Genomic DNA, 13,313 nt, shown 5'->3' with positions numbered 1-13,313 from the left:
ACACTAGATACTCAAAGGGAAGTACATCACTCATAGGCATTAAATTGATATCAACTGGGGTTGAGGTAACAATTGAATTCTCGAGCTGTAATGCAGAATGTTGAATACTCATCCAATCTGTGTGGATTCAGATCTCCCACGGACACAAGAGAACAGTGACAGGCTGTTGCTGCATCCAATCGGCATCCTCTGGACCAGCGCCAGGCAGTCCTGGTCTGGCGTGATGTGTGGGAGAAGGAGGGGAGTTAGTCCTGGCTCCACTAGCAGAGACTGTGGACATGAAAAGTGACTGTGGGTCCGCTCTTTCGATGGGAAGAAGACCGTTTCATTCCCAATGTAGTGCTAGCCCTGAATAATAAGATCCAGCTATTGACAGTTCCGATCTTAGTTCACTCCTTGATCAGGCGAGCGTTCGCGGTGGGTTCATGAGGCTTGCTACTGGGCTAACCTCGGGCGGATCCTTTGGTTACACGCGAACGTTCTCCGTTCTCGACTCCATCACGTGATTGTCCGAGCTGAGTCAGAATGTCCTGGAGGGGCATCTTCTGGGCCCTGTGCTGCCTTTTTTATCTGGAGGAACTACGGTTGTTCATTGCTTGAATGTTCCGTGGACATTTGAGACCCATGTGGGGTTACCCTGCCCTACCAGTTCCTGATTAGCTGATCAAGGTGGAGGATGAATAACTATGCTCTCTGACATTAGGGTTGTAAACAACCTAGGATGAGACTCTCCCTTGGAATCTCCCAGACAGTAAGGCACCAGAGATGACCATTTATTAGGGTGGCTAGAGAACCTCAGACTTGGGAGTTGTTCCTTATCAGGAAAAACATAGAAAAAACTCAGATAGAAAAACATCTTAAATCTGAACCAAATGGAATGGCCTCTCTGTGTCCAGCACCACTAGGATGGGGGAGAGCAAGGCAAGGGAGCAGAAAACTTAATTCCTGTATTATTAATAAGCCTTGCCGCTACACCAGCATGGAGCTTGAATTCACAACCCTGGGATTTAAAGTTTCGTATGAGTTGCTCCACAGAAGACTGAAATATCATATTTAGTGTATGTTACATACTGCAGGTCCTGTGCTTTACATCACTGAAGAGGTTGGTCTGCTCTCCAGGTTACCAACAATAAGTTCAGACATTACTTATGTGGGGCAGCACTTCAATTCAATGATTATTTTCTGCACATACATGGTTTCCCCCCCTTCACTCAAATAAATATAGAGGAAGCTCTTTGGCTACTGTTCTCGTAAAGGAACACCAATGACAAAGAATGCTTATTAAACAGTTTCAAATAGGAACAGTGAACACAACACAACAACAATAGGATTCTAACCCATGCGTGCAGAGCACAATGGATTAGCAATCATCACCTTAACCACTCAGCCACCTTGTCAGGGCACTGCCACTAGACCAGTCATGAGGTGGTGAGATCAAGATGATCATCTTGTCCTTGTACTTGAGGGTCATTTTCCTCTTTCACCTACAATTTCAACATATTCCTTGGGAGATGTCAAGCTTCTGAGTCTGTGCTGTGCTTCAGTGGCAGCTGTATATGGAAAGCACATTGAAGTCCTTGGACACGAAAATTCCTGGATGGTAAAAGCTTCTCTCAATAAACAGGAAATCCTGTTTCTGAAATCCTGCGGTATCTTTCTTCTTGTTTTGTCCTATAGAATGTATCATAATTATTGAAGATCAAATATGGCTTGATTTGGTTCAATGCAAGTATTCATTTCCTTTTTGGACAACTTGTTTTTCAAAAATTGCATATAACTTGTGAAAGATGAAATACAAATCTTGCTCATTAGTGCAGAAGGAATTCTGCCAGCTAACAAGAAAATCCTGGCGATTTTTTTTTACCAAAAACCTGCGAATGGAGATGTAGAACAAAAATCCACTTGAGACATTTTTTGTTAAGTAGAAGAGGAGTTTATTGAATGCATGACCAAGAAGAAGTATCCTTCTTACAGTCAGGAGAGTAGTTCTGACAAGAAGAGTTACAGCTGACTTTTTATACACTTACCTGATATGGAAGATTAACAGTTTAAGTCTCAACAAGAAAAACTTCAGTTGTATTTGATTTCTACTGGTTAAGCAGACTCCAAGGTGACTGATCACAAAATGTATATGTATGACTGAACTGGTATAACACCTAGAAATACAGGTACAGTTTTGGTTAAGCTCTTGCACTAGAACAATTCTTAGAATTATTACAATAGGCATATTTCTTTTCTGCAGGCTCCTAGTCTCATTGGCTACGCTTACATTTTGGAGGAAGAGCTGTTCTGTAGAAACAGATGAACAATATGGGGCCAATCAACCTGTTGGACAGACTGAAGATGAAAACACTGTTTATAGCCTGGAAGGAAAAATAAATCAATTTAAACAAGTATGTGGCCTTGTTGAGACATATTTAATCTAAGATAAACAAAGCTATAAGTATGGAGAGATGTGAGAGATAAAAAACATTGGGAAAAAATAGTAAGGAAGGGAAAGATAGGTGTATAAAGAAAATGAAAGGAAGAAAAAATGTATTTATTAGATAAGATGAATTTGAGTGGGTTGTGGAGGGGCAATAGAAGAATAAAATTTAAATCTGTTAAGTTATTGTCTGCATTCCGTCCTTTCAGTTGGTCTGGAACAGTTCAGTGACTTATTCAGAGATTGCATTTAATATTATATCACAAAACTGAGCAGAGCAGGTGATTAGTGATGTGTGCTTCGATTTAAAAATAGCTTTACATGAAATCCTGCGCTGATAATAATGTGCATTATAGTGTCCTGCAAGTAAAATCTGGAAATACATTGTCTGTTTCAAAAAATTCACACTGCGTAACTCGCAGGTGATTCACTCGTCCTGACTAGATGGCGCTAGCAGGTGTGGTGAGGTTTATATCTGTTGCAGGGGTTGCAGAAATACCTCTGTCTCAAAATTCCTCTCCTCAGTTGTTCTGAAGCTGCGGCAGCCCTAAAGAATGACGTCATCATGCTGCGCGACTCAACACAACAGATATTTCACCCACGCGACAGTGATTGAGTCAATTGTTTTAGCTAAATAATCAAGAAGAAAGTTATTTTTTTTTTTTTACTATGCTACGAATTGTCAGCTGTGTATAACGGAATACAGGCCTGAATGCAGGATCTGTGAAGAATAAAATAAGAACGTTTTTGCGTTTAAACTCCACAATTTAGCCTTTGTTTCTGACCGACTCTACAGAAGGATGGCGGAGTGTTTGTTGAATCTGCAAACTGAGCTTCACTCTTTCATGCAGGTTTTGCTCAAATCGATCGTGTATGAAGTTTCAGACGTTTTCAGAAACAGGATGTCTGACTCTGAGTTTCAAGACAAACTCCGCAGCGTCTCCCAGGTCCTGGTGAGACGGGCCGTGTTTAAAATCACACAGTGTGTGGAGGACAGTGTTGGGAGTGAAATGGCGCAACTGAAGAAGGAGAACGAGAGCCTGAAGGTGAGATTTCAGCAGTGCGAGAAGGAGTCGGGAGCAGGAGGAGATCAGGGACAGACAGATCGTGTTGGACACACGCTTCCCTGTGAAGTCACTGCAGAAATAAAAGAAGAAATGGACACGAAACTGGAGCTGGCAGGTCAGTGTGGTGACTTGTATGAAGTCAGTGTGTGTGTGAGTTTAAAAACAATGTCCTTAACTTCCTCACTGGTGAGAATATAGTGGAGAGATACAAAGTGAAGTGGAAAGACTTGTGTGATATAGCGACAGGATGCTTTACTGGAAACTTAAATTATTATAATCCGGTTATGATGCTAAAAACAACTCAGCATCTCAGCAGATTCAGCATCTGTTTCTCTAAATCGGTGTGTAATCCGATGTTATTAGGAAATATATATACAGTATATAATATTACACAATTATTATAATACAAATACAGTATTTGTTTAGCTTTTATATTTGTTTAACATTCCAGTCCACCAGGGTCTGTCTGTAGTAATTCCTCTGGAATATTCTGTCAGGAATATTTGGGATATTCGTGTTTTTATTAACCTTTTTCTCTCAGTGAAGTGTTAATGTACTGTAGTGACCAGTTATGAGAGGTCTGTATTAACCTCTCATTCTCCTCATCCCCTCATCTGTATTTCAGTAACAAGGCCGAGAACACATTGTTTAGACGTTTTTTAGTCTATATCATTCAGTAACTGGAGCAAAAAATGATGAGCTACTGTATTTATATAATTGTTACAGAATACATTAGTATCTTGTTGTTGAATGTTTTTTTTTATCTTTGGAATTATGTTTAATATCTTTTTAATTTATTTAACTTATTTTTAATATAATCTTGGCCAAATGTTTTTTTCAGTGATTTGGGTTTTACAAAAGCAAATAAAATCTGGACATAAACGTGACATTTTAAACAGGATAAAAATGGTCAGTCAGTCGATAGATATATGCATTCTTATGTTTTCTATTGGTCAGGGGTTTGAGGTGCAGGAACAAGTGAATATTGGAATGTCTCTGGTGAGCTGCAGCATATTGGGGTGTTTTAAGTTTGGGGATTCTGCTCTATTCATTGATCTTGGAGGAGTGTCCTGGATTTTTAAGGAATCTCTGTTCCCAGGGTTTTTCTCTTGGTATTTCTGTGCGACAATGTCTGGACAGTGTTGTCTGCTCTTATTGAACTGTACCTGTTTAATTCTGCTGCCTCCTCCCACTGTGTGGCTTTTTTCCCCTGTAAAGAGCTTTGAGAAGCCTCTTTTAAAGGTGTTATATAAAATAAAAAGAAAACTTTATTATTATGATTCAATCCAATGTTGTTGTTATTGAGTGTTGCACTCGTGTTAGCATTCCCTTCCCTTTCTGCGAGTAAACTCAAAACAACCCTTTCCCTCATATCAAGTAATGACTCAGTGGAAAATCATCCCCGAGTCTCATTTTCTCCCACTGGTTATCTCTGTGCCCTTTTGCCTTTTTTCCCCTCTTTGTTTTTTTTTTCTGAATCACTAGCTCACCTCTTTCTGTTTCAGCTGGGAGCCTCTCTGTAATTAAACAGTTCTGTATCAGACTGTCTCCCTTCCTGCCTGGTTCATTTGTGCCCCTCTCTGAATTCACTGTCTAAGCCAGTCACTGCTTCTAGAGTTCAACCTTAAACAGCACACTGAGGACTATGCTTGGGCTTTGACCAATCACCACGCTGTTTTCACATTTAAACCTTAACGTGGTTATTAAAAGACTTTGCTGGTCAGTGCTGATTGTTGCGGTCAATAGAGGTATTTGTTACCAACAAATGTAATGTGTGTTTAGAAAAGTTGCTAATTCTGCGTGTTATTTTTCTGTGTATTTGTTTGCAGTGTTAATTTAGTCTCCAGTTTTTGATTTAGTCATAGTCTTAGTCAAGTCAAGTGTCTGTCATAGCCACCTTTTAGTCATCTGTTTTTAATTTAGTCCAGTCAACTCAATTTTCACTACAATTAGTCTTAATTAATTATCTTAATTAAACTGATTAAAACAAAATTAGTTTATTTAGTAGAGGCTTCCACCAATACTGAATTTGTAATAACCATAGGGTAATTACTGCATGAGTTACTTAAAGTACTACCACAGAACAGGAAAAGTAATATACACATTCTTTATCTCACTGATATTATTTATAACTAGGTCTTTTGATGCCATAATAATTCAGTTGAAAAACTGCCATAGTCTAAGAGTAGTGTAAGTGTTATTCATGTTGTGCTAGTATTATGTTAAGTATAAGTATTATGGCAGGCCTGTGTTTCAGTCTATAACAGTGCTTTTTACCATGCTGGGCTAGCAATTTTTTAAAAATAAAAAATAAAATGATTAAAAAATATTATACAATGATGTGTTCCTGTCTAACTTAAACATTGCATGACTTTAAAATCTATATAATTGGTTTAGATAAAAAACACTTTGTATGTGCAACCAATGGGTCAGTTTTCTTCCTTATGATCAGCTTAGAAAATTTGTGTATGCTGTTTTTTACTTTTTAATTAAACATTTAAAATGATTGAATTTCATAAATGCAACACTCATTTCATGCAGACAAAATCACATTCTTCTTGTGGTGTGAAGCAGATCATCTGGTCTTTTGTTTCCAATCAGAGGCTGGGAAAATAGCACACTGCCCTCTGCGCGCTTTCAGAGAGGAAGGCAGTACCAAGACAGAGAGGAGTTGCGGAGCTCATCAATACAGTCTGAGCGTTCTATAGCACAAAGTTAAATGGGCGCCGTCCTTGGGATGAGATGTAAAACCAAGGTTCTGACTCTCTGTCGTCATTAAAAATCCCAGGGGGTTTCTCGAAAAGAGTAGGGGTGTTACCCCGGCATCCTGGCCAAATTTCCTATTGGCCCTTACCAATCATGGCCTCCTAATAATCCCCATCTATGAATTGGCTTCATTACTCTACTCTCCTCCCCACTGATAGTGTTCTGGCACACTGTGGCTGCCGTCGCATCCTCCAGTTGGGGCTGCACATTGGTGGTGGTGGATGGGAGTCCCCGTTACCTGTAAAGCGCTTTGAGTGGGGTGTCCAGAAAAGTGCTATATAAGTGTAAGCAATTATTATTAAAGTGCAAATGGCACCCATTGCTTCTGCATATATAACTTAGTGTTTAAAACTAAACAATGTGAATTTTGTTTGACTTCTAATTCCCTTGTATAGATGTATCATTACACATCTTTCTCGCCATCTAAATTTATTTTTGCAGAAGCCTATTGTACTTTCAAATGATTGAATAATGAATGAATGAATAATCAATGTTAACTGTTCATAAAAATCAAATGTCTTAACTAAGGATTAAGATGGCACAGTTGTTAATAATAATAATTAATTGCTTACACTTATACAGCGCTTTATTGGACACTCCATTCAAAGTTCTTTATAGGTAATGGGGACCCCCCTCCACCACCACCAATGGTGCCATATTGCGCAAGAACGCTCACCACACTCCAGCTATCAATGGGGGAGGAGAGTAGAGTAATTGCAACAAACTTTCGAAAGGAGCACACAGCTGCGGACTAGTTAATATGGTTCTATCTAGAGATCATCTCCAGCTCTCAGCTCAATTGTAACAAAAAGCCGTGCGGAACAAAGCTGGAGAGCAGCTGAATTTGTGCTCAGGTTTCAGCACTGTTGTTTTTCTAATTAACACTAACTGCAGGGGCTCTGAATCAAAGCTTTTCAATTATTCTGGTCAGTGTGTTAATATGTAGGTCATAATCGTTATTTTTCTGTCTCGTTCAAGCATATAACTGGACATTGATATTTTTATTAAACGACGGCATATATTTTAAAATATTGCAGATCTGGGTAAGTTTGCTCTCAAAAGCAAGAAACTTAGAACGAGACTTATTTTCCACATTCAATCTATTGGTGCTTCTTTGCTACACACTGAACCTTTTTATTTTTAGCTTGAACAGAGAAAGCTATGAAGGGGCCTGAATCAAGTGTTCAAAATCTTAAAAGACATCAACAAATCCAAATTATCTACTATTTTACTGGGTTCTAGAGTCTAGTGTCCATTTTTGCTTTAACCTATGCTGGCATAATGATTATGGGTAAATATAGTGAAATATAAACATAACAACTGCAGATGCATGTTATAATAAGAAATCACATTAAAGTCTCCTGGTAAACCAAGGTTTTGAGTTTTACAACTTCAAGTACAACAATTTAATTACAAGAAGAACAAGATTAAGACATTAAAAACAAAACAGACACACAATGAAGCCAATTCATAGATGGGGATAATTAGGAGGCCATGATTGGTAAGGGTCAATGGGTAATTTGGCCAGGACACTGGGGTTACACCCCTACTCCTTTCGAGAAACGCCCTGGGAATTTTTAATGACCATAGAGAGTCAGGACCTCGGTTTTACGTCCCATCCGAAGGACTATACTTGGGCATTAGGATCCACACAGAGCGCAGGGTGAGAGCCCCCTACTGGGCCCACTAACACCTTTTCCAACAGCAACCTCAGTTTTTCCCAGGACATCTCCCATCCAGGTACTGGCCAGGCTCACACCAGTTAGTAGTGAGTTGCAGACTTATATGGCTGCTGGCCGTATCACTTGTTGTAAGCAATCTTTTTGCATGTTTTCTCACAAATACAACAGTAGCACCAGATGTCTCGGTGGCTTTCAAAATTAAATTATGCATGCAATTCTTTGAACTAGAAAGATGAGTACGCTATCCGTCCATTTCTAATTGTGGTGCAGTGGTTAGCATTACTGTTTTGCAGCACTGGGGCCCTAGTTTCAATTACTGGGGTACTATATTTGTGGAGTTTGCATGTTCTCTCTGGGTTCCGTGGGTTTTCTTCAGGTGATATGATTTAATTGGCTTATGGGAATACTGATCCTCTTGTGAGTGTGTGTTTGTGTCTGTTCGTCTGCCCTGTGATGTGCTGGTGCTATGTCCAGGGTGTATTCTGTCTTGTGCTTTGTTGCATGCTGGGATAGATTCCAGCTCCTCTGTACTGGATAAAGAGATTAGAAAATGGATGGGATTAACGACACTGTAACAACTCTATACATAGTGATAAAAACTGCTATGAGATGGCGGGATCTCACTGAGGATAAATTATTTTATAGTGGTAGCTTAAGGAAACAGTCTTTCCACCTCTCTGGCACATCAATATTCATAACTAGTCATTTAAACAAATTAACTCTATATATAAACATCTTAAGATCCTGGCTCCATGGATCAGCTATCAGCTATGTTTGCACATTCCTTCAGTTCACGTGCATCCAACACACAGTTCAATGCAGAAAATCTAAAATGCAATCCTCATTTCAGTAGCTGTGTAAACATTCTGTCTCTTAACTTCATCATCTTCCTCTGCAGTCTATAACATCCATCCATCCTCCTAACCGCATTATCCCATTCGGGGTTGCGGGAAGAGCCGGAGCTTATCTCAGCAAGCAACGAGTGCAAGGCAGGTTACACCCTGGACAGGGAGCCAGTCCATCGCAGGCCAAGTGTGAGCCAATCATACATGGGGATAGTATGGAGGCCATGGTAAAGGCTAAGGGGGATATTTGGCCTGGACACTTGGGTAACTTCTTACTCTTCTCGGGAAACGTCTTGGTATCTTTAATGACCACTGAAAGGTAGGACCTCGGTTTAACGTCAAATCTGAAAGACAGTGCCCACTACTGTGTAGTGTCCCTGCCATTATACTAGGGCATTAAGACGCTCATAGACCGCAAGGTGGGCACCCCCCACTGGTCCCAGTAACAGCACTACCAGCAACAACCATAGGTTCCCAGGAGGTATCTTATCCATGTACTGACCAGGCTCAATCCTGCTTAGCTTCAGTGGGCTGCCAGTTGAGAGCTGCAGGGTGATTTGGCCGCTGGCACAGTTTATAACATCTCCTGTCAATTTATCAAAAGTTTGCCTAACCCTTTTAGTAAGTGTTCTTGTTATCAGCGCATTTCTCAGCTTTCCCAAAATTATCTCTTATCTACCTACATCTCTAGTTTTGCAAATAAATCCTCAAAAACTGCTTGTATTAATTTGTTTAACGAATATCATATGTAAATATTGGTAGTAGCACTCTGCATTGTAGAATATCACACTGTTTCCCTTTCTTTTAAAGGGCACAAGACAAACTAAGAAAGGGATTTTTCTAGAATAAATATATGCACATCCTGTTCACTGGGGTAATTAAATCCACACTGAGCAATCTCCAATATTTGGCAGCCAGAATCCTTACTGGGTTGCAAGCAAGCAATCACATTACGCCTGTCTTCAAGTCCTTGCAATGACTTCCTATCAGGTTTTGAGTCAGTTTTAACTTTCTCATCCTTATTCAGTACTTGTCTGGTTTATTATCCATTTACTCCCCACCTTGCAACCTTTGTCCATCTGACTCTGGTCTTCAGGATCATCTACATTCTGTGGGTAACGGGACCTTTTTTAGCTGCACCCCAGAGCTCTATCTTCCCGACTCCATAACTAAAAAGGCAAATAGGAGTGGCCTAAGCAACATACAGAGTTGTGTAAGTGACAATTTGAGGTAGCCTATGATGTAAATTACACTTTTTGCCGATAAGTTAAGCTTTCAAAACTCGGCCCCAAAGCCATGTGACATTTCACCCTGTTTCATTGGTTAAAGGCAAGGATCAAATGCACCGCCATGTTAACAGGAATGTGTAGTTTTTTTTAACTGTACTGTCTTTGGATTTGGCCAGGGCTTTAAAGAGATGTCTTAATCCCAGTGTCTGGGTGCTGTAGCTCAGATGGCACTTTAGATCTATTGCAGATTTCAACTCATAATGTGGCTGAGTTCTGTTTATCTTCGGTAATGTTGTACAAGAGTTTTTCTTGGTCTGATTATACATGAAATACTCCTGACTCCAGATCTTTTTTTTTTCCAGCTGAAAGCATGGAGAACCACAAGCATGTCTTTCTTCTCTAGTTTTCAATTTTCTTTAATCTGCTTATTCTAGTGTATACATCTCATTGTGGCAGTCAATTAACACACAATAAGAATTCATGACAGGAGGTGTTGAAAAGACCATCCAGAAATGGGAGACAGTTGTAAAACAGAAGAAGATAGAAAATGGCAGATCCTGATAACTGCGATTCTTACACATCCGTAGCCCTTAGGCAATGCACAGTCCACACACAGCCTCAGACTTAGGATTGTACCTGTTACAGCCAGCCTGCTTTTTGCCAGACAAAAGTAAATACACAAATGGTGAATCTCATGTTGCAAAATTAATTTCACTTTGAGTTTTACTCCAGTAGGTCATTTTGTCTCATCTTAGTGCACTGAAGCAGAAATGCAAAGTAATCAAGTCCTTGTCACTATCATTGTGGATTATTTTAGTGTTTCATTTTCTTTAAAATTGCAAAACATTTCGTCGTAATTTTTGTCGACTAAATTAACACTGTCGACTAAATGTGTACTATGAAAGGATAAAGTGAACATTGGGGTGTTTTAGTATTCTGTGGTGGTCTGTATAGATGCTAAAAATCCTTATATTGTAACATTTGTTTTCTTGGATCTCCATGTTGTTAATACTACTTTCATCCCATGTTAAAGGTCTTGTCCTTGTGTCCTGTATTTGCAGGATTAGAGGCCAGTGCTCTCCCTGACGCTGGGGAAAGGGCTCCTCTTGAACAGCAGCACAGTGAGGAGGAGTGGAGCTCCAGTATGATGCAGGAGACAGAGCTCACTTCTGCAGAAGGGAAAGAGAAACTCAATCAGCAACCCACAGAGAGCAGACAGAGAGTGGAGGATCTGGACTCTGTGCCCATGATGAAGACAGAGCCTGAGAGTGAGACACCTGGATTCCTACTATCTGATGATTTTATAGAGAAGATTACCAATCTGGACCCATACAATATTACAGAAGGTTGTAGTGGACTTGGCTGTGTGTCTGTACAAGAGCACAGTGAAGAACTGGGTGAGTTTAATCTTCCAGAGCAGGACATGGAGCCCCAGTTGATTGACCCTGCAGGCCAGCAGACTGATGCACCTGTTGATAAGATCAGTACTGAGTTACAAAACACAGAGGAGAGTCAGAACAGGGAGGAACAACAGCAGCTCCAACAGGACTTGATAATAAGACCATTCAGCTGCAGTCAGTGTGGGAAGAGTTTTAGTCAATCATGCTTCTTAAAAAGACACCAGCGCATTCACACAGCAGAGAGACCGTTCAGCTGCTGTCAGTGTGGGAAGAGTTTTAGTCAGTCAAATAACTTAAGAAGACACCAGCGCATTCACACAGGAGAGAGACCGTTCAGCTGCAGTCAGTGTGGGAAGAGTTTTAGTCAATTATACCACTTAAAACAACACCAGCTCATACACACAGCAGAGAGACTGTTCAGCTGCAGTCAATGTGGGAAGAGTTTTAGTCATTCAAGTAACTTAACAGCTCACGAGCGTATTCACACAGGAGAGAAACCGTTCAGCTGCAGTCAGTGTGGGAAGAGTTTTAGTCAGTCAAGTACCTTAAGAGCTCACCAGCGCATTCACACAGGAGAGAGACCATTCAGCTGCAGTCAGTGTGGGAAGAGTTTTAGTCAATTATACCACTTAAAACAACACCAGCTCATACACACAGCAGAGAGACTGTTCAGCTGCAGTCAGTGTGGGAAAAGTTTTAGTCACTCAACTAACTTAAGAAGACACCAGCTCATTCACACAGGAGAGAGACCATTCAGCTGCAGTCAGTGTGGGAAGAGTTTTAGTCAGTCAAGTAACTTAATAACCCACCAGCGCATTCACACAGGGGAGAGACCGTTCAGCTGCAGTCAGTGTGGGAAGAGTTTTAGTCAGTCAAGTACCTTAAGAGCTCACCAGCGTATTCACACAGGAGTGAGACCATTCAGCTGCAGTCAGTGTGGGAAGAGTTTTATTGACTCAAGTACCTTAAGAGCTCACCAGTGTGTTCACACAGGAGAGAGACCATTCAGCTGCAGTCAGTGTGGGAAACGTTTTAGTCAGTTAAGGAACTTAAAAAGCCACCAGCACACTCACAAGAGACCTTCATAGTCCACCAGTGCAGTCACACAGGAGAAAGATCATTCAGCTACAGTCACAATGGGAAGAGTTTTATCCAGTCTTTATCCAGCGACTTAAAAACACACCAATTTAGTCACCAGTTTGATTTAATCATATTTTTAGTCATGTCAACTAAAATGTCTATTAGTTCAAGTAGGTAGCTGTGTCAGCATGTGATATCCGAAGAAAGCTTCACAGCTGAAATGTTGTGTTGCCTTTTTTCTCTTTTCAGTGTGGAATAAACCTTTACTTGTTCCTAAAATGTTTATTAGTCATAGTCACTTTGTAGTTACCCACTTTTGATTTAGTATAGATCACACGTAACTAAAGTTTTACTTTTACTTATGGTTGACTAAAATGGAATTAGTTCTAGTCGTGAAGTTTAATTTATATGTATAATTAAATGGATACAAGTTTTAGTTTTATACAATTTTAAAATTAAATCTAAATTGAATTAATTCTTTATTTCTTTGTAGTCTTGGGATGTTAAGTTTAGTCCTGTTTAATTTACAATTAAGACTGTTCTCATTGGATAGGCTTGTAATTATGTAACAGCTTTTGTTAAAAGTTGTTAAGCAATAAACATGTATAAAACAGATTAGGATCCTTAACTGTCACACTGTCTCATTAAATTCTACCAAAAAGTTCAAAGTCTTTGTTGCACAATCTAAAGTGTATTTATCCCCAGAGAGGATAAATATAAAATCCAAGAAAAATATATCCAATAAAGAGGGAAATAATAAAGAATCAAGAGATATTGTATGAATCTGTCCTAATAAGAAAATCTATTTTGGCACCATTA

At 39.8% G+C, this 13,313-nt stretch overlaps 1 protein-coding gene across 1 annotated transcript; it reads left to right on the top strand.

The window, feature by feature from the left end:
* The first annotated feature begins 3,086 nt into the window (after positions 1-3,086).
* LOC148664490 (uncharacterized) lies at positions 3,087-13,162 on the top strand. Its single transcript, XM_088631491.1, has 2 exons — positions 3,087-3,607; positions 11,076-13,162. The coding sequence occupies exons 1-2, from the start codon at positions 3,226-3,228 to the stop codon at positions 12,500-12,502; spliced, it is 1,809 nt and encodes a 602-aa protein (XP_088487617.1). The 5' UTR covers positions 3,087-3,225; the 3' UTR covers positions 12,503-13,162.
* The last annotated feature ends 151 nt before the right edge of the window (positions 13,163-13,313 follow it).

The sequence above is a fragment of the Lepisosteus platostomus genome, chromosome 5, assembly GCF_059453375.1.
Source record: "Lepisosteus platostomus isolate fLepPlt1 chromosome 5, fLepPlt1.hap1, whole genome shotgun sequence".
Lineage (NCBI taxonomy): Eukaryota > Metazoa > Chordata > Actinopteri > Semionotiformes > Lepisosteidae > Lepisosteus > Lepisosteus platostomus.
This window is presented reverse-complemented; position numbering and strand designations above follow the sequence as displayed.

What these genes read in the sequence shown, in the direction of transcription:
- LOC148664490 (XM_088631491.1), top strand. Translation starts at nt 3,226, where the DNA reads ATGGCGGAGTGTTTGTTGAATCTGCAAACTGAGCTTCACTCTTTCATG. An exon ending in CACGAAACTGGAGCTGGCAG is followed by an intron (nt 3,608 to 11,075) that starts GTCAGTGTGGTG and finishes CTGTATTTGCAG; the next exon opens with GATTAGAGGCCAGTGCTCTC.